A 22,119-nucleotide genomic window follows, 5' to 3' on the forward strand; every position below is an offset into this window, starting at 1 on the left:
GGAGATAGAAGGGTCCTAGAGGGTACAGAGGCTAGGGGCATGGAAGATTTTGACTTTCAACGTTTTGGATTTTAGGAGAGTGTCCAGGACATGTTTTTTAATAAGCTCTCTCATCTTGGAGTTGCTAGAAAGGGTCATCGAAGCATCTTTCGACACACGTTCTCTGGTACCCTAGAGTTTGTCAGGTTTATTCGGAGTGTCGGGAACAGACTTCAACATCTGTTTTGGGGGCTTGTCATGCGGCAAACACGATGGCCCAGAGGGCATGGATTCTGAGGACCTTCCCCTCGACACTGCGTGTGCCTTAGCAGTCGACGGTCAACTGCCGGCCGTGGGGTGCGTGCTTTGTGTGGCGTGCAGTGTGGGTGCTTGAGTAGCAGGATTGCCGTCCCGCCTGATGGAATCAGGGGCTCGCACGCAGAAAACTGCCTTGTCCTAATCGCCCTCGGCATCACTTAGGATGCTGATGCTGCCATCGCTGGATGCTCCCTCCATGTCCATAGCGGCTTCGGCCTGCATGGTGTGATGGGCCCAGCACTTTGTTTTACAGTCCTTTAATGTCTTTGGCCGAAATAGTTTGCAATACTTGCAAGGTTTTTTGGGGTGGTTCCTGCGGAGACAGAGGTTACACACCTTGTGTGAGTCCTTCCAGGGAAACTTCCTATTACAGGAGGGGCAACATTTAAAGGGTGTATTTTTCATAATATGGAAAGATGGCAATGGAAGAGAAAGTCCCTACTGTGCAAGGCTAAGGCCCACTGAAGCCTAGGTAGGCTGCAGTCAAAGTTGGTTGAGATGGTACACGTAGTCGACGATGAATCCGTCCTCGAAAGCCTTCGCCGAAGATCTTGAGGTGGTACGGCCGTCGAAAGCAGAGAAAGAGAGTATACATTTAAACTTGCATAATCAAAGGTGTTAGCCAGAAAGAAGGAACTCTGCAACTTATGTCCGACTAGGATGGCGGAACAAAAAAATCAGAGGGACTTCGACGCGTGAAGGTCCATGGGTACAGTGGACGTCACACTAGGGATGGTATTACTGACATGGCCAGTGGACGTCCCTTTTTGAGTTTCGAAAAACAAATGATGCAATACTCCACAACTACCACTAGATGTCGGCCTATGCATACCATGTGATCAAAGCAGATCCACAAGCCTCAGAAATATATATACACCCATACCCACATCCACACACACAGCATTATATGTCTTGTTTTTGTAATACAAAATATTGATAAACTATGAATACTGGAATTATTTGTTGGCAACGGTTACATGCAATTATAACTAATGAAATAATAACAAATGAAAAAATAAACGAATGCAAAATAACTAATTCCAAAATAACCGATTCATTTTTTGTTGTTTTGGGGCAGGAGGATTCACCCCTCCAAACTCACCCCCCCTCCTTTAGTTATTTTGGTATTAGTTGTTTTTCACACGTTTTTTTCATTAGTTGTTTTGTATTCAATATAATCGCTGCATATCATTGGCAACATGTATCACTAAGAATGTGTTATTTAACAGACTAACTATTGACTGCCTAGCTCAGCTGAGAAGGTGTGCAGGGGATTGGAGTGTCCACCACCATAGGACACTTGATATATGAGTATTATAGTTCCAGCTTTTAGTGCCAAAGCTGTATTTTTCTCCCCCGCACCCAAAAATTAATCGGAGATCTTTTTCAAATCACATTACATTTGAGATATCCCTTGAATTTGGTGTGCACATCACTTTGTCTACCTAAAATGATGAAGACATAGGTCAGATGACTGTTTTATTTCTCCCCAACAGTCTCGGGTTCCTTGTCAGGCCATTGGTATAAATCCCTGCCAAGAGAAATCACTTGTAAGAGCCTATTTCAGGCTCTGTTATCTGTGTGGCATCAGGTACAGAAGACGAGATTCTAGGTCAGCAGTCAATGGCTCTTGAATGCGGGGAAGGTATTATTCAGTTTCATTTGTGAACTTGCAAAGTCCACCAGATCCGATCTTCTAGTTACCTACTAGCATGACATTGTATAGTGGGTTCGGTGTAGGTCGCCATCATTAAGCGTATAGTTTCATTTTGTTGGTCAACTTGCCAATTATTCCAGCAGATCCATTCTTTCTATGGCTAGAGGCGAGGCTAGCCACACTTATCTGCTTATTCAAGGGTGCTTAGATCTGCACTCCACCGGCTGAAGACCAGGCCAGTCAGGCTTCTAAAGCCAGTCAGCTGCATTACCTTCTTTCTAACTTGGGCCCCAGTGGCTCTGCGGTTCATCCGCTAGCTCCTCAGCTGCATTACCTTCTTTCTAACTTGGGCCCCAGTGGCTCTGCGGTTAATCCGCTAGCTCCTCAGATGCATTACATTCTTCCTAACTTGGGCCCCAGTGGCACTGCGGTTCATCCGTTAGCTTCTCAGTTGTCTTGGGTTGGCTACGGCTGGGCCTTATTACTACCTGTATTGTGCACTACCCCATGCCACGTTTCATCTGGCTTCAATGGTGTTGGCCTGCCGCCCCAGTTTCTCTCCTCTCTCATGTTCCTTCCTCTTTTCCCTGGGACATCGTGGATTCCTTTTGCTTCTCCAACTGCCTCAAATATAACCTTTTTTCCTCCTTCCTTTCCCGCAGTCCCTCTTACATCACCAGCCTCTCCCTGCCTCTGATGCTCTCTCCACGTAGCCTTCAACCTTCTTCTCAAAACAGCAACCTTTCCTTGTGTGACGAAGCCCCTTGCCTTTCCAAGGGTGCTGTATGGGGTGGTGACAAGAGCCAGGTGTCACTACCTAGGGTATAAGGCTAATCCCAGCGGCTGTTTGGGGGCATCCCATGAACCACCCCACCATTCCCCAGCTCTTTGACAGGGGAATGTCATGAAGAACATTCTTAAGCTTGCTGGACCCTGTAAGGGATGCCCAAAGAGATAATCCATGTTGCTGCCCTGCAGTCTACATTGTGTTAGTGTTACATCTCGCATCAGCCCACGAGACATTGGTGTGTCATGCAACTTTTAGTAGCTGAAAGACTTCCAGTGCCTAGTTCAGCACCATACAGGCTGGCACAGAAGTCGCTGCAGTAGTGCTTTGGAATGCGGAGTAAGAGCAGTCCACCTGGCAGTGTGCCGACCAAGACGGTCCGTTTAAACATGGCAGAAAAGCTCTCAGACAGCTTGGCTCATGTCCCAGAGCAGTCCCACATGGTCAAATTACTATCAGATGTCATAAATCAGGAAACTAAAATAAACCAATCAATGTTACACAACCATTACTTTCCGCAAGTGCACATGCTAATGATTAGCACATCCCAGAAGCGGTCACGTTTATAAAAGAGGCAGACCCTTCAGCTTGAGTGTGGCTGTTTGGAGTAAAAATACAAGGCACAGAGATTAAGGGAGAGGTGAGGTTGTGGTAGCAAGGAGGCCGTCAGCTTCTGTGGCTTTGAAAAAAAGAAAAGCCCCACACACTGGACAGACAGAAAGTTCCCTCAGGGTGCTACGGGACACACACCACCAAGATCTTGAATAGCAGATTCGGGAGCTGTATTAAGAGTGAGAAAGGGACATGGTATAAACATGGGAATATTAGTCATAAAACCGTTGAAAGGAAAAAAGGAAAAAAAATCTCAGATCTTTTACCTGGAAAGACCAAGCCCAGAGCGACAAGGAAGGTTCTTAATGGGCCCTGTAGGCAAGAAGCAGGAATATGTAGTGGGCTGCGGCAAACAAAGGTCTGGCACTAAGTCATGATTTCTACTAAATACCTAAAGTCCAAATAGGGAGGACTGACCTGAAGGAGAATTTATCCATAGTGCTTTCAAATGAGTCATTTGCAAGAAAATCTTGTTCTCCTTCCTTATACAGGAAGTACAGTCTTCTTGTGGCGCTAATGCAGTATGCGACCAGCAGATCCGAGGAAAGAACCTCTCTGAGTGGTTGTGCACTACACCCGGAAAGGACCTAACTTAGGTCTCGATGCAGAACCCGGAAGGATGTCTTCCTGCCGAACCCTCTTAGCCTCTGGGACCATAATCTCTATAATGCCTGGTAAGTTGAAGGTATGGGCTAGCAGGGGAGGTACACATTCTGATGTTGGGTCTGGATGGAGTGACACAGAAAAGATGGAAGGACTATGGTAGAAGAAGGCAGGTTAGAGGCAGAGACGAAGAGGGGAGAACACCAAGAGTCAGGCTGCAGAGAACACCAAGGAAAGAGTTTGAGTTGTAAGGAGGAGGTGGCAGAAGTAACCAGGAGAGAGGTGAAGCAATGGAAGGAGAATGACAAAAATGGATTGAGGTGGAATATCACGGGAAAGGCATAAAGGAATGAGTAAATTGTAGGAAACCTAAAGACAAACTAGAGAAAATCACAAGAAGAGGGTAGAAGAGGAAGAGAGACCCCCTCAGGAACAAGATCATTGCAGATTGTGAGGGGGGTAGAAGAGGTTGGGGTGTTGTGCAGATGAGCCTGCGACATGGAGGTGGTTAACAATATAAAGGAGGCTAGGTCTGCCATCTTCTGGTGGACCTTCTGAGGGGGTTTTCCAGCCTGCCCAAACAGCTCTTTACTGCCAGAGGCCTATCACATGCACCTGAGGGGACCTTGGGAAATGTTTTCCAGTATAGGCATGATGAGGAGATGATGAGATTCTGCAGAATAGGGAGGGAAGAAAAAAAATAAAGTGTCAGGAACACAAACCCCAGCACTGTGAATTATTGTGCAACTACTGTTCTCTACAGAAGGACCCCGATTGAGATTTTCAAAGCCAAGTACTGTAATGTTCAACGAGAACTTACCCTGTGGGTTTCATTAAAATATTAGGCTGAGATCAAGGCTAAGCTAACCTGTGGGAATTGTGGAACTTTATTAAGTTGGACAATAGGAGATGCCAACCTGTTGAACATTGTTTTATGTTGCTTTTGTTCCTTTATTTGCCCAACCCTGTAAATACCTGAATACACTTTATTTGAAGAATATCACTGACTGCCTCTTGATCCTGCTCAGATTTAACTCCTACCAAGTCTTCCCTCATCTCTGATCCTTCCCTTCCTTTCGCTTTTCACTCGTGTCTATCACAGCAATGTCGTTCTCAAAATAAGTGTCCCTTCCTCCTCAGTTGTCCCCTCCTGGCATGGTGCCTTCTCACTGCACCCTCTTTCCTCCTTGCATAGTCTTTTCTTAATCGATCTCTGCAATTTCCCGACTGGGGACCCAGGGCCCTTTTCATCCCTCACGACTAGGTGTCAGCTACCTGATTGGCTGAGGCCGCAAGCTGGTCTGCTGACATGATGTGACTGGACTAAAGGCGTTTTAGTCTGGCAGTCGCGGAGCAAGGTCTCTGAAAACAGTACTACAAACAGTATTCTGCCGCTTTCCCCAAAAAAACATTTGTAAACCTTTCAGATCTTGAAGGGGCCAATGTCTGCTGTTCTCCCTGCCCCTGTAGAACTTTGAATTAGGGCTTCCAAATTGTTTGCAGAAGAAGGCAAGGGATTAGCAGTGGGATTCCCTGCTGCTGGAGAAAGAGCAGGAGTTGACCCTTACCTGTTTTGGCTGTTTCAATGGTCAAGCCAGACACGGCTTGACCATTGAATGGTTATGTGTTAAGTTGAGTTAGCATAGGGGCACGGGGGGGGTTCTTTTCCCAGGTTTTTCCTTGTAAGAAAAGGGACTTTTTTTTTTTTTTTTTTTATTTGGTTAGTTGATAAAATCAACTTTTCAAATATACAGTCAACTCAACATAACATATAATGCATATCAGTAATAAATAACAATATTTCACAATTCCACAATTCAAAATAACAAAATTAGTTAAAAAGGGAATACAAATTTCTTAGCACTAAACCAAAGAATATATACAAAAGAAGAAAAAAAAAAGAAAAAAAACCCTTGAATGCTATATACAAGATATTTCCATGTAACAAGGGTTAGACAAAGTCGAACAATATTTAACCTTCAGACTCAGGTAGAATTGCTTCAAGAAAGTGTACTATTGCTACCTTTATTGCCAATCTGGGACTTGAAAAGATCAATTTCCATAAATCATTGGAATCCAACAGACTAGTCCAAGCTAACAGTTCTCTATAAAGCCTCTGCCGCATTGATAATAAAGTTGGACAGTCTACAATGAGGTGTTGTAAGGTCTCAGGTTGCTGAATATTTAGGCATTAACGACAATAATTCTGATTTGAGGCTATTTGCTTTCGCCGATACAGTATCTCTCGAGTATGCCAAAGATTGAGTCTAAATCTCATATATTGGATACGTATATGAGGAGATGGGTATTTAAGTAATCAGCCATAGATTTAAAATTTCTTATGCTCAAATAGAGATACATCAAAATCCTGATGTGCAATACATAAAGAATTACTGTAGAGCCAGTCATATTGGAAAATGTTGATCTTTGCACAACCCGGATTGTCGATCAACATCTCCAGTCACCGAAGCATCCGCTAATGCATTAAAAATAAATTCGCACCAGCTGACTGGAAGGGCATTTTCCAATTTTAGAAGATAAGCTACTATGCATAGGATATTAGGTGTTTCTAAATTTAACAGATATTTCCTCAATAGTGCAGACACCTTCCAAATAACTTGCAAGTACATTGATAGAGAACCCAATTCAAATCGTATCAATGGTAACGGTGTACAAGATGGTAACCTTAGAGTTTGTCTCCAAAATATTGCTTCTAACAAATCCCAAAACTTCCGCTTCTTTGGGAGTATGGTTTCTACTCCATATAATAAGTTAGGTATTACTTTTTGCTGGTATGATATCATTATGTGCTTACTTGAGAATTTGCCAAATTTATAAGCAAGTAATTTATCTTGCGATATCAACCCTTGAAGTTTGCCCTTTAATTCCATCTCATACATACCCACTTTATTGCAGTTAAATGGCACTACTAGGTACTTATATTGAGGAACAATTTTTAATACACTTTCCTGAAGAGTCCACTTAAAGCTGGAACATTTGTAGTTATTGTTATTCTTACACAGTACAATCTGTGTTTTATCCGTATTTATCACGAGATTGTTATCTTGTGCATAGTGGGCGAGGGAATGTAACATGCTTTGAAGACCAACTGGTGTTTGTGAAAGCAACATCAGATCATCTGCATATAGCAAGTAATTTATTTTTTGCATACTAAGACTCGGTGGATCGCCTATTGTATCTACACAAATTGGACCCATATCGAGAATAAAGAAATTAAAGAGAAAAGCAGCAAGGGTACACCTTTGTTTGAGACCTCAGTGGATATTAAGGAAGAAAGTCTTCCATCAAGTGTTAAACGTACTTGCATAGATGTTTCAGAATGAAAAAGCATGATCAGTTCAAGCACAGATGGAGGGCAGTGATAAGCTCTTAATTTGGCAAATAACAAATTGCGAGAATATAGAGTCGAACACCGCTCTGAAGTCTATGGCCCTCATTACGACCCAGGCGTTGGACCATGGTGCTAATAGCACCATGGTCCATGGCGGTAACTTACCGACTCCGCCATGGCGGAATGGGGAATTACCGCCCCATTCCGAGGTTGGCGGGGCGGTAATTCCCCATGCCGCCATGGCCCTTCCCCATTCCCATTTTTGCCCCATAGGGCCCAATGGGAATGGGGAAGGCGCTAAGTACAGTGCCGCAAATTGCGGCACCGTACTTAGCACCAAGGTCCCTTTGCGGGTTGTTTTTTTAACGCCTGCAAAAAGCAGGCGTTAAAGTGCCACCCGCAAAGGGACCTCGTAATCAGGTGTTAAGGGTTTAACGGCGCCGCCACCTTTTACGGCGCTGTTAACCCCTTAATGCCTGGGTTGTAATGAGGGCCTATATATGTTAAATAAAGAGATTGCTTCTGAGCAGCAAATTGGGACTTAATTGCATTGAGAATCAACATTTCTGGAATAGTGCCAAAGCCAGTAATGAAACCCGCTTGAAAGGGATCTATTAGATGGTATTTTTTTGACCATACATTTAATTCTTTCATTAGTAGACAGCAATAGATCTTACCTGACACGTCTAAGAGAGATATTGGTCTATATCTAGATAGGCTCTGCCGATCACCTTTTTTCTATACTGGCAGTGTTATCGAGTGAGTCCAGGTTTTAGGTAACTGTTGCAAATGATTTATTGCTGACATTTCTTTTAATAAAATCGAGGCCCAACATTCTGTGTGCTGTTTAAGTGCATTATTGGACAAGCCGTTAGGACAGGCAGCTTTCGAGTTGCTAGCTTTGTTACTATGGAATAGAATGTCATCCATATCAAACATCAGGTAGAAGTTCTTAGGAATATCAAGAGATGTTAGAGATCTAGAACCTTTAGGGAGCGAATAAAGCTCAATAAAGTGGGATATCCACTTATCCTCAGTGACATTGCTTAGCTGAATATTTGTGCTCCATGTGTGGTGTAATTTATAATGGACCAAGTTTTAGCCATATTTTTAGTTGCAATAGCAGTTAGCATATTTGCACCATCACGCTGATATAGCTGGGCCTTATGATTTTTTTGTGCCAATTTCTATATTTCTTATTTTTTTATAAGAATATCTTTGATTCCAGAGGGATAGAATAAAGCAGCTTTTAGATGTGCTCTATAAACTGTTTTCCTTGTTTTTACCTCATGATCAAATGTGTGCAGATGGTTTGATTTCGTTTGGACTCCCATGCCTTTTGTTGCAAGAGTTGCATCGTATCACTGTATGCAATTCCTACTTTGCAGGGCCGGCTAGAACTTTTCAACGAACACTCAGCCAGATAGTTATCAAATTGGCATAGAGCACTCTCCGGCCATCAGAGGTGATTTAACCCCCGATTTACAATTATATAGCTATTACAATAGTCACTTGAAGAATTCACATTTGCACAATTAACAGACCATTTCATTTTAAGCATATTGTGGTCGCTTAGGTCAGACTGTGACACAAAATGCAAAAACCTATTGCTACACTATTCCCTCTACTCCATATCGGGTGTGGGGCAATATCAGAATGATATGATCAATTTAGCATATGCATACAACGAGTTTTGGTCAAGTGGTTCCAACGATAAAATCTACTTTTGTCATGTGCTGTATTAGCGCACAAACAATTGAGGTTAAGATCACAGGCTAATATGATTTGCGATACTGACTTATCACATGCTACTATATCTAGCAATGTGTTTATGTCATTTATAAAGCAATCATCAGAAATTCCTACCGGATTCCAATATACATTAATCACAGCACACACAATTGTTTGGAACTATACCTTGACCAATGGCATATACTTATTTGGGGCTGCCCAAATCCAGCTTTTAAACTGCTATCTGTTTTTATGGCAGTCAGCATGCCAGAGGAGGACTGCCCTTGAATAGATTTATTGCAGGGACAATAAAGACATCGTGATTATCCCAGGATGGAGGTACAGAGAGCCATGTCTCCTAGAACAGCACAATGTCAAATTGTCCAATTTGGCTTTGGTCACTATTAAGGAAATGATTAAATCCTCTAGTGTTCCAGCTCAAAAGAGTAATTTCATTATGCTCATTTGCCACTACTAGTTAATGTTGGTTGTTACCACATTTGCATTGAGAACAGTTGGGGTCTTGCTGAATCACCTTTTCTCTCTGTTGAAGGTTGATAAATGGAATAGAAGAACAGACCACTTGTATACCAGGGATGGGATCCGAAATTTGGTCCATCTCAACTGGGAGGACAAAACCTAATTCATAAAGGGCCTTTTTGGATGCCCAAATTATATTCTGAATGGCTCTTGACTTCATCCATAGTCTTACAGCAGCTAAAGTTTTATCATTCATAAACTCCACTAGTTCGATGTCAGGGGAGCTTATATCTTCGAGCTCTAGTAGGTCAGAGAATATTGCCAGCACCAAGCTATGGTTAAGTTTAAATTGAGAATAGGGCAAAGATCGACAGGTTAGAAGTAATGAGTATGGAGCTGGACGTTTAGGAGGTCGAGTCTTTGAAGTTTTAGAGATCACTGACTCATGAACTTTTACGCCCGAGGTGGAAATCAGAGGTCGACCATTTCCTTCAATTTTTGATAGTGCTATTTCAATTTGGCGGCAAGTTTCTGGTGATAAATCAGAGCGGGACATATTTTTACTGTTACTCAACGGAGGATGTCTGGTTATAGGGATATTGGAGTCCAGGGCACCATACTCCGCATTACTAGGTAATGAGGGGTTTGGACGTATGGGAATAGGTGCGGTTTCTTGTACATCAGACTCCCTTAAGATTTTAGATTGGGCTGTAGGCAACAGCGCCCCATGGCTTTGACTATTTAGAATTATCTTTGCCTGTGGAGATGGATCAGTCACCTTATTAGATGGAGTAACCATTGGAGACTGGCCGTTTTCTCATATGGTCTACAGGAACCATTGTAGGATAACCTGCCATATATGCATCCAAAGCTTTTCGGATTTCTTGCCAATGGAAATCACGAGAATTCAACTCGTTTGATTTGTTATGATCCAACGGCGGCAGAGATGTTTGCGGTTTAACCGGACGTGCCTCAATAGTAATAGGCACATTAGCATTTTGCAAAGATACCTCTTTGACCAAGTCATCCAACAGAGCATAGTCCAGTTGATGTTCCTCGGTTTGGTAGTATTTGCTTTAGCTTGTGATTGGAGCTTATATTTGTTAGTAACCACCTGGGAGGCCAATTACACTCTCTTTTTAGGCAGGTGAATCGCTTTGAAAAACTGTTTCGATCTCGATGTAGAAGTGTTAATTTGCAATGGTTGATTTTTAGTCAACTTATTCAGTGTTTTTTTTTACTTTTTCCTGTTTGATTTAAAAAAATTGTGTACGCATTTTTTTGTTTTCCTTCTGTTACAACTTCAAAACGGATTATCCTCGGATCGTTGTCTCCTAAATTCAACTGCTGTGTAGGATTAGACATGTCATAGATTATGTTACTAATGCATGATACCAAAGGTGCAGGCATCAGATGTTTATCTAGATTGGGATTATCAGTCACTACTGGAAATTTCATCAAAGGAGGATTGACAAGCAACAGAGATACGCCCAATGCTCATTTGGTCTATGACCCTCGTGGCAGCGGGTTTAAGGCCTTGGAATATTCCACCATCATTTTGCCAGAAGTATTTTTTCAATTGCAGTGCTTTGATGGTTTAATTTAGTATCTAATGAATCACATAACTTGCTCAGAGAATGAATGGCGATATTCATGGCCTGCAAAGTCATCTCCAGGAGTTTATCATTTGGTGGTGTAGAAGGCAATATACTCACATTTCCTAGTGGGGTGACCGGACGCCACGGAGTCGGGGGAATAAATGAAATATTTGAGTCAGAGCCTGAATAACTGACATCTGGGAACATCCTGATAAATTATCAGGAAGCATAATGGCTGAAAAGCCTGAGCCATTACGGTCAAGATCCAAATCGATTATAGCTGCATCACTTTGTGCTGGCGACTGGGAACCCTTCACCTCTTCCCTCTGCGCCGTAGATGGAACATTGTTCAAAAGCATGCTGTCACTTGATACATTTTCAATGATTTGACTTTCGCCAACGTTGTGTCAGGACGCCAGCGATAAATGAATGGTAGGTTGTGGTAGTTTTGATAACGCTATTTTTTTTATAACAGTCAACACAAGTGACATACATGCAATACGTCTGGTCACGGCAGCAAAAGGGACTCCATTCCCCCATCAGAATTGCTGGATTCGCTTTCTCCACACTAGGGATATTGTAAGTATGGCGCTCTTTACAGAACGACCAGATGTCTGTAGACTTAACTGGGTGAATCGGATTTTTATTATATTTCCGTGGCGAGCCAGCCATAGGAGTTGAACAAGGAAGGCTTACTGTACGGACATGGTAAATTGAGAATGAGATGTTCTTCCCATTAGTGATCTCTGGAGGGGCAAGCCTGGACGGCATATCCATTTTGAGAGTCCTCACTGAATGAAACGTGCTGCAAATCTGCTCGGTACCGTTACAGCACCTCTCCACCTCGCCTCCTCGGCGAAGAGGCAAAGAGGTACTTCACAGTACTTCTCTCGGTGCACGCGCAAAACAACTTTTAAAGCGACATACCAAAAGGGGCGGTGCTTATTCCAAAATACAGTTAACAAGCGGATTCTGGCTTATAGAAGGCTCTAAACAAAATAAGTAAACAAAATAAGTTAGCACACTGGCAAGAAGTCAGTGGAATTGTCCAGAAATGGGTCTTGTTGAAGTTGAATAATACCGTGTTTAGCAGGTCACTTTTCACAGCAGTCGACCACAGAGCAGAGCTTCAGGCAAACAGGCGCATTACGGTACTCTCTGTCTGGGACTTTTAGGAAGTTGCACCCCGCTCTTTTTGTGGTAAACAACTAAAGGCACCTGCCTGGGCTATATTACTGGATTTCGGATTTCTCCAGAACAGCAACAGATTACCTCTACATATGCTTCCCCCCAAATCATAAAAAGATAATGTAAGAAGTACTTACCTCCTTGGATTCCCCGTACTGTTGCAGTTTTACCAGCATTATCGAGACCCACCATCACCAGTGTCACCTTCCTGAAAAAAATACAAATCATAATAAAACCTTTGTTGCCTAGTTCCATGAGGTTATCCTGGTATATAACGTAAATATAACAAATGTTCTGAAACGTGGCCTCAAAATTAAACTTTAGTACTAAAGCACACTTGTATGGGTTTACATTATTAAACTCAATGTACAAGGGTAGTAATATGAATCAATTTTGGGAGGGAAAAGGGGCATGTCGTCCAAAGCTAAAAATAGCCATTCCAGATAACAAGCAAAGGTAACTTAACAGGTTAATTCTTGTAACATTATACTGTATTTGCCCCAGTAACAATGCTTCAAAGGACACAAACATCTTGTGAAGTCTCAGTGAGAAGGCCCAAAAGGTTTGTCTCATACTCTACCAATGGAGGGACAGAGCCACATCAGACTGGGTTTGCAGTAAAATACAGAACAGATACATTTCATGAAGGGTACCAGTCCATGAAAAGCAAGCAGTAGGAAACAAGCTCCAATGCCATATTTTAGTAACTCCAACTTCGCTTTTCTATTTTTTTCAATACTGCAGAAAACCACTATTCCCGACCTGGTAATGAGGATGGGATTAATCCGCAAAATATGGACGACAATGTTGCAATTGTTTTATAAGATAGAGATTCAGTAGACTAACAAGTATCCTAAGAGACGAGCATGAAATAGAGGCTGCCTGAGTTATAAACAGAACACATGCCCTTAATCCATATTCAATAGGTTTACTTTTGTTTTCTGATTACAGAGAAATTAGATTTCAACTTGTGTACATAAAACTACTGAGGACGAAATCTATTGGTCAGAATCTTTCCACAATTTCACTAAGAAATTAGATACATAAAAATGGTATTTGGCCAAGGACAAATGATGGATGAATTCACAGAACAGACCATTCTGTGTTGAGATGTCAGTGAAGTCATATAACAAGTGTTTCCTTATAGAATGTGTACACTGTCAGGCATGTAACAGACAAACCGGCGGCACAGGGACACCCACTATTTATTTCTTAAGTATCTGGGCAAGCATTGTTGGAGCGCAGAGGCCCAATGTGTATATAAAAGAGAAACTGGGATGCAGTGAGTACCAACGTGTTTAGGATTCCAGACGTAAGTCACTGATCATAACAGAAGCAGCCTAAAGTTACTGCTCGAACTTTACTTTGGATTATTATATTGTATTGTATTTATTTATATAGTGCGCCAAGCCTTGGGGCATCTGGGCACATATCTTACAGGTACATAGGAAGAAAGGTATTTACATTTGCATAGTGTAAATTTACAATTACATATACTGCCTCAACACGAGTTTGGCGGTAACCCTTAAATGCAGTAGAAACGCTACTACCGCCGCATTTAAGGGTCCGCCAAATCACGGGCTTGGCGGATTTACCCCCAGCTCTCAGCTGGGGGTAAATCCACCCCGATTTTGCTTATTTTCGGTGCTATTACCGCCGGCAGTAATACTGCCGGCGGTAATAGCACCGAAAATTCCCCATTGGGCCCAATGGGGAATGGGAAATTCCCAAATGGGCCCAATGGGGATTTGGGACTTATCGTTCCGCCAAACCTGTGATCCGGCGCTAGCGCCCAACTCGTGATGAGGCCAATATTTACATATGGCAATATTTACATGTGAAGTTGGCTGGCTACAGTTGCAAAAATATATATATGAAATTGCATATGACATTATATAAATGTCAGTATTGGATAAGCATTGTTCAGAAATGTGATTTACAGTACAGTCATTACAACAGGTAGGCAATAAGCTTTATAAGACATAGAGCTTAAAGTAGAGAGGGAGCCAATATTAGTCCACGTTCATAGTAAGCCAAATTTTGCCATAGTTTCTAAATTTGTGGAATGAAGGTTCAGTTCTGAGGGTGGGGGTGGGGGTAAAGTGTTCCAGGTTTTAGCTGCTAGGACGGGGAAGCTTCTGCCTCCAGCCTTTTGGAGCTTGAACCTAGGGATAATAAGGCGGTTGGCTTGTGAGGATCTGGATGGTTGATCAGAGGAATTTAGTTTAAAGTTGTCACAAAGGTATAGCAGAGCTAGGTTATTTAAGCATTTGAAGTTGAGTGATAGGGTTTTGAGTCTTAACTCTGAGATGTTGAGTGATCTGGGGAAGTTAGTGGCTGCTCTAAGTGCGTTGTTCTGAAAGGTTCGTAACTTTTTTAGGTTGTATTGACTGGTGCCAAGGTAGAGGGCATTACAATATTCTAACTTGGTTAAGACTATGTCCCTGCGCTGAATCCAGGTGCCGTCTAATCCCATCTACTGAATCCCGCTCCATCAGGGTCTCCTGCCGTATTCACCTATTGTCCCTTCCCCACCGCCTCTGTTTCATAACTGGGGTTCACCCCTGAAAGCCTGTTGTCTGCAGCATTTACCCCATCCCCATCCCTATCCCAACGGCCCACGTTTCCCCCTCGTCCCCTGAACTCCACTGACCTCTTTATCCCCCAAGGGGGGGTGCTCTGCCCCAATGCCCACTCACACCGCCTGCCCCATGATATCCAACCCCCACCTCACCCTTCATGCTCTCCTTACTTCCTTCCCTCGATGAACCCCATGCCATTTTCTGCATCTGTGAGGCAAACACTGGTCATAAAAAGCAGACTATGCTTCCAATAGCCCGGGGGTTGCCTTGCAGGAGTCAGCAGGCCAGGGCTTTGGTGTGTTAAATTTGGCAGGGATGCATTCGGTGAATCCATCCTCAACCAAGAGGGGTAAATCCCTTAAACTCACTGCTCCAACGGCTCTCTATGAACTGTGAAGAATGGTCAAACAAACATACTTTGAGTGCATCTAAAAATTTAAAACTGAGTCAACTTTAAGTTTCTTCTGAAATGTACCTTGTGTTATGTCCTGCCCTCTGAAATGTCCTTGTGCTGATGTGCGCCCTGATGCCTGTGGGCTTTGGCGCATTACAAATAAATAAATAAAATAAAAATATAGCGCCCCAGAGCGCACAAAAAACCAAGACAAACAAACAAACACAAATAAGTCAGGAAAAGGCAAAAGGGGTCTAGGTCATCAGGGTGCAATACTCATGGTGGGTAGGTCTAGTATACGCCATTGTCAAAAGGGTGCATTTTTTGTGCTTTATTAAGATGTATTGGACATGGGGATAGATTTTAGGGCACCCCCGTATTTCTGGAGTTTGTAACGTGGGAGTTTTAGGAGATGGGTGTTGTTAGATTGCAGGACTCTCTTTACAGGTGCCTTCAGGAGCCGAGCTGCAAGATATTTAGGCATATATCTATTAAGGCATTTGTGGATTAAACTCAATGATTTGTGGAGAATCCTGTTTTTCACTGGAAGCCAGAGTAGGTCCAGTCTCACTTTGGAGATATGATGGAGCTTGCCCAGCCCACATGCTGCCCGAAGCGCACCATTCTGTGAGATTTCTAATTTATTGATGTTGGTGGTGGAAATACCAGCCAAGAGACTGTTACAATAGCCTAACGTGGAGTTGACTAGTGCAGATGCAATCGCTCGGTTCCCCTCAGAGAGATGTGGCCAATTTTGCCTAACTAGGGAGTTCAGGTAGGCACATGAAGATTATAAATGTGCAGTGTGCTTGTAAAAAGTGAGCCGAGAATCAAAAGATATACCCAAGGTTTTAACGGCGGGTCTACTGGAATTTAACAACCATTGATACAGAAGCAGTTGTATGAGGCAATCAACTTTTTTAGTCTTGGGCCAGAGACTAGGATCAATAGCTCAGTCTTATCATTGTTAAGTGCTAGTGAGTTTGTTAACATCCAAGATTGGATTGAGGCTAACATTTTGTTTACCATCTGGGTGTTCTACTGTCCTTGGTGTTATAACCTGAAAGTTCCATCAAGACCTGGGTGTTATCCGCATAGTATGTGTAGCGGATGCCAATACTGTCCAATAGGTCTAGAAAAAGCCTGGTTTAAACGTTAAACAGGGTAGGTGAAAGACATGGTCCCTGTAGGACACCATAGGGCTGATGGAAAGGAGATGTTCAAAAGACTTCAACAGCAACCCTGGTCACACGCAGGGCCAAAAAAGACTAAATCCATGAGGCAGCACTTTTGGAAAAATAGCCAAACTCCATCAGCCTCCTGATGAGCAAGGGGTGATCTATGAGATCAAACGCTGCAGACAAGTCAAGGAGCATTAAAAGTGTGACTCGCCCGCCATCGGTTATACTCGATATGTTGGATTTTAGATTGAGCAATGCTGTCTCTGTCCGTGCCTAGCCCGGAAATCTGATTGGCGGACATCCAACAATTTGTATGTTTCTAAGAACTCCTGTAGGTGTGTATAGGCCATTTGGCAGAATCTTAAGAAGGAAAAGGACATTGGTGATTGGCCTATAGTTACTGGCAGCCGCAGGGTCTAGCGCATCTTTCTTAAGAGCGGGGTAATCCAAGTCTCCAATGTGGCTGGGACATGGCATTCCGCAAAGGAAGCATTCATTATCCTGGTGATCCATGGTATAAGGGAGACAGACTCCCTGATCACAGAGGCAGGACACATGTCACATAGGCAAGAGGTGGGTTTCATGCCAGCTAGAGTAGTCTGATCATCACTCTCGGAGGCCTGGGAAAAGGAGAACAGAGGCTGGGTGGTTAGTTTAGCTGCTGGTGGGTCATGACGGCACTCTGTGATCGATTGATGTGCTTGTATAGATTGCTGGTGACCTGAAACCTTTATCAGTTTGTCCTGGATTGCTCAACACCATGAACCACTTTTGTCAATTATGGGCCTCTTGTCTTTTCCCTCTGACTCTCGTAGGATGGAACCAAGCTCCCTTGAGGTGGATTTGGGTTGGCAGATTCCCTCATTGTAGCTGGTTTGTTTAGCCCTCAGAACGGCTTGCTTGTAAAGGAGAGCAGATTCCTTGTATATACAATGGGTCTTCGGACAAGGGTTTTTCTGCCATAGCCGTTCACTGACACGTTAATGTTTTCTAGCTTTGATAATCCATATGATAAACCAAATATTTCTTCAGTTTTTCTCTTTTACAGTTTTTTCTCATGAAGGGGCTGGAGTGTTTACTGCCTTCCCAATTGCCCGTTGGAAAGTAGATACCAGATGGTCAACACCCCCAAGGCGTGAAGCTTTAGCAAGATAAGGGGTAACAGTATCTGCCAGAGTCTCGGGGGTAATATTCTTGGGATTTCTGGCTAGTTTCGTTTTTTTTATCTGCTTGGGTACATGTGACACCTTGACAGGAGATATTAAGTCAAAAGAGATTACGTGGTGGTCGGACCAGGGGCAAGTAACCATCAAAGAAGACATTTTTATGTTAGCAGTCGGGATCCAATCAAGAACACTGCTGCCCTGGAGGGTGGCAGTCTTAAAATGTTGGCTAAGTCCCAATGCTTCAAGGGAATGGGTGAGCGATGTACTATTGAGACCTTGGTCTTTTCCAGCCCATACATTGAAGTGACCCATGAGAAGCAGATGGCCAGAGGGTTTCAGAATTTCATTGCAACAGGCTAACAGTTGCTCCTCAAAGTGAGGCATCTTACATGGAGGTCTATATAAGACCAAAAGGCTAATAGAAGTTATCAAAAGCAAATCCAATGGCGACTAAAGACTTGTTTCTATAAATCAATTGAGGTGTCAGCAACATTAATATTTTAAGGCATGCTATACCCTGGTACAAGTTGATTTTGGTCTGCATTGAAAATACTACTTAAAGGCTATACCTTTGGGAGAGATTTTCAGATATAATTACAAAAGAAAAGCAAGTAAGCTTGTTTTGAATTTGTTTGCGTTATTCCATTGCCACATGATCAATACAAACAACTGTGTAGCAGTAAGAGGGGGCACATTGAAGCCAGACACCTTCTGTTTTTTTCCTGAAATCACAATTGATTGGGGTTTTACTTATAAGCAAGAATAAGCAAAGGTGGAGATGCCAAAAATACTGTGAAGTCAGATCTCAGCCTCTTCATGGCTGACCACCTGTCTTTGCGCTTAACCAAATAAACTGATGTTTTCAGAAAATAGAGCAGGATAATTTCATTTAATTCATTCTTTATTTCTTGTGTTCTTGATTTCAATTAATCTACATCATATAAAGAAGACATACAGTAAATATCAGGGTAGAAATGCTTTTGATACAGGAAATGCTAGAGTAGAAATGCTTTCGATACTGGTGTAAAACATATACTTTAAAGTTACTTCCTTATATTTATACAGACCTTTAGTATTCTAAAAGACAGATGAGTGGCATGTCCGAGTCCCACTGGCTCTGGAAGGGCCGCTGCAAGAATGATGTTGGAGGAATATAGCAAGCCTCAAGTCATTACAGGACACCCCCCCCAACAATGAACTGCAGCAGAACCTAAATATGGGTAGGAAGAGAGCTGACCCCCTCTTTATTTTGGCAGAGGCAACCAGATGTGATTATCTTATAAAGGTTCATCCACCCCCCCAAGAGAGTTTTGTCATTGTTCTAGAGCAGATATTTTGGAGACTCCAATTGGAGGAGAGGATGGCAGACATTTGAAGATAAGTCTGAAGTTCCTTAGACGGCTACCACCTCTCAAGAAAGGAGCTGCGGTCGAGAAAAGGGCAACGCCACCGAGACTCCATGGCACATGTAGGTATTCAGGAGGCCATACGCTGCTGCAAATGGACCCCGGGACTCAGCCACTGTGGTAAACATTAAAGAGGACCCATTGCAAAGTGGCAGCTTACACGGAACCCAGGGCCGGCATCATCAATGCTTTATTCCTCCACCGGCACCCTCAATTATAAGTAAGAGTTGGTCGGCATGCACAGGAACAGGATGACATATGTGACCCCGGGGCATACTGGTCCATACATCAACCATATGTAAAGCCGCAATAAAAGTGAGGAAGAGAGTGAGCTCCCTTTTATTACAAAGTCTCTACTGGGGGCTGTCATGGTTGGGGAAGTGAGAACTAGGAGCCAGAAATCTTGTCTCCCTGTGTCACTGGGGCTCATTACAACGTTGCCGGTCCGGAAACAACGGTGCCGGTAAGTTTACCAGCACCATTGTTTCCGGACCGGCAAAGTACAAGTCTGGTGGGCGGGTGCCCTCCGCCCACAGACTTTCACGGAAGCACCGGCACCGTTATCGTTATTACCGGGGCCAGTGTTTCCATGGTCCCCATTCCTATAGAGTCCTCTATGGGACTATATGATAATGGGAAGCAACATGTTACCGGTACCTAGCTCCCGGTCCGCCGGGACTTGTAATGTCCCGGTGTTACTGGGAAGCTAGGTGCCAGTAACTGTGCTCGGCGACTACCTGACGGTTTAACCGGGACGGTTACCGCCGGACCCGTAATGAGCCCCACTGTCCCCTAAACTCTCCTTGGACTGTCAACTGAGGGTCGGTGCTGCTGCAGGGGCTCAGGGTCAAACATGACTGAGCCCTACCGGGACATAGCAGAATCAGCCTGAGGTTAAGTTGGAAAGTGGCGTCCCCCTAAAGAAAAAAAGAAAAGAAAAATAAAACTCTACCTACCTCCTTCCAGGCCCAGTCTCCTGGCAGAACACTGCAGGATTTAGTCCCTGAACATCAATCACTACAAAAGGGTGATTTATTTTTCTCCAACAGCAACAGAAGTAAAAACTGGCCAAAATACTATTTCATGTTTGTTCTACCAGACATACTGGGGCCCCATACGTCGCTTCCTCAGGCCAAACAATTACCTTATAAGGGAAAATTATTCTGCCACATCAAAAGAAGTTAAATGCAGATATTAGCCTGGAGATGGCCCTCAACACCAACAGAAGTCTCATGATGTAAAAGACATACATATACTCACTAGGGAGGATATGCTGGAGCCATCTGATGCTTCTATGGTGGCAACAATGGCACAGCTTGATTGAGGCCCAATTGAACAATGACACAGGTCCTTCAACAGATCAGAAACGCAGAGATGAGAGATCTTGGCTTCGAGAAAAGGGAATCCCACGGCCAATGTGATTTTCCGTGTAAGCTACTATTCTCTTAGAAAGAAGAAAGGTCAACAAAACCCACATTCTGAGTGCACAGAGGCTTAAACCATCCTGAATTTCAGGCAAGCAGCTCCCAAAAAACAGAACTATAACTCCCCGCTAAAGACCAACAGCCAGACTGAGACACCCTTGCTTCCATACGCACCACTCAGGACTGAGAAAACGCTCTAAACTTTGCAGAGAAATATCGCATGAATCAGCGTAGGATTGACACACACAACCACATTGGATGCCCCCTTTCACTTATGTTTTCACCAAGCTATGTAACCAATTTTGGTCACTGGCTCCAACCTTTCTATGAATATCTCCCATAGCCTTAAGACATATTTAATCATTTGAAGATTACACCTTAGCAGCATGAGGGTCATTGGTGTATATATACACATACACAACATAAATTTTCCTCGCTGGTGTTTCTGTGGATCTCTGCTCTTCCAGTCTTTTGTTGTTTTCCTTTATATGGGTTAAGTGCCTCATCCTCATACTTGAAACTTACAAGGGTTGATTTTAATACGAGCTCATCATTTTTGGGAAGTACCACACCCTAGGAGATAATCAAAATTAGGGGGTTTATTTAAGTCTACAAGCCACAATGATCAAAATTAATTGAATTCCCTTCCCAATAAGCATCTCCAGGTGCACCAGACAGAGTTGTCCCCTTAGGCCATTAGTCTGTGTGCTCTCTATGGAGCAGCTTGCTCAAAGTGTCAGCCCATCCAAACATACAGGGCATCTCACACATCTGCATTATACGCATGGGACATGATTCTCCTTATTTGGAATGCATCAAAGTAACTACCTAATGATTGGAAGGACCACTAAGATTGAGAAAAGCTCGGAGCATAAAATACATTTTATCTAAATTAACTTGGCTAGCATGATACTGGGGAGAAAACACAGCCTAAATACTTGAGCACATTTTTGCCTAAAAGTTTATCTGCGCTATGCTAAAGCAATGCTCATTTAATCTTGGTAGGGCTGGGTTGGGGTGTGTGCGGGGCTACTGGAAGGTGGAGTAAAATTCCAACTGTGGCATTAAAAACCGTGATGGCACGTTGTTTCAATGGAGGACGTGGAGTTTCAGTGTTTGCAGATACTTAGAAGTGCCACAACCTTTTTGCTTTGATTGGATAGGCAAAACCTCTACAAAGAAACTGCATAATGTGGAACAATACCACATTGCAGTTCCCCTTGAATCATTGTTATGAAATGTCGCAAGTCACACCCTGGTGATGGTCTCATAGGCAACACATTTCCTACTTAGTTATTGGACAAGGTTAAACAAACTGAATTTGAAATCAAATTTCTCCCTCATCTCCCCTTTATGGTCAAATGTCGGTTTTCTTCTGGGAAAGAGCCAGTATGCCTATTCTCATTGGAGAGAAGGTGATCTTGGAAAATCTAGGACGATTATAAATTAATGGAACACCCAAGAGGTTTGATATGAGTAAAGCTACAGATATCCTCCAGATTGGAGAAGAATTTAGGTACTTGCAGCTACACCATTAGGCAAGCAATTCTGACACTTTATTAAAGGTAAATAGAACAATTTATGGTCTTGAACACTTCTTAAAAATGTGTGCAAAGAAGCGTTATGTTTGTCTACTCTAAAGAAGATTGATATAATAATGT

General features: G+C 43.0%; 1 protein-coding gene across 4 annotated transcripts in view; it reads right to left on the minus strand.

Annotated features, from left to right (window-relative positions):
• Window positions 1-22,119, minus strand: part of ARL13B (ARF like GTPase 13B) — a 1,122,894-nt gene that overhangs the window by 941,536 nt on the left and 159,239 nt on the right. For all 4 annotated transcript variants that reach the window (XM_069637199.1, XM_069637198.1, XM_069637196.1 and 1 more), the window contains one exon: window positions 12,443-12,513. In XM_069637199.1, coding sequence (XP_069493300.1) covers window positions 12,443-12,513 — 71 coding nt within the window. The remainder of the gene's footprint in view (window positions 1-12,442; window positions 12,514-22,119) is intronic.

Source organism: Ambystoma mexicanum, chromosome 7p (genome assembly GCF_040938575.1).
Source record: "Ambystoma mexicanum isolate Mex_15411 chromosome 7p, UKY_AmexF1_1, whole genome shotgun sequence".
NCBI classification, from domain to species: Eukaryota; Metazoa; Chordata; class Amphibia; order Caudata; family Ambystomatidae; genus Ambystoma; species Ambystoma mexicanum.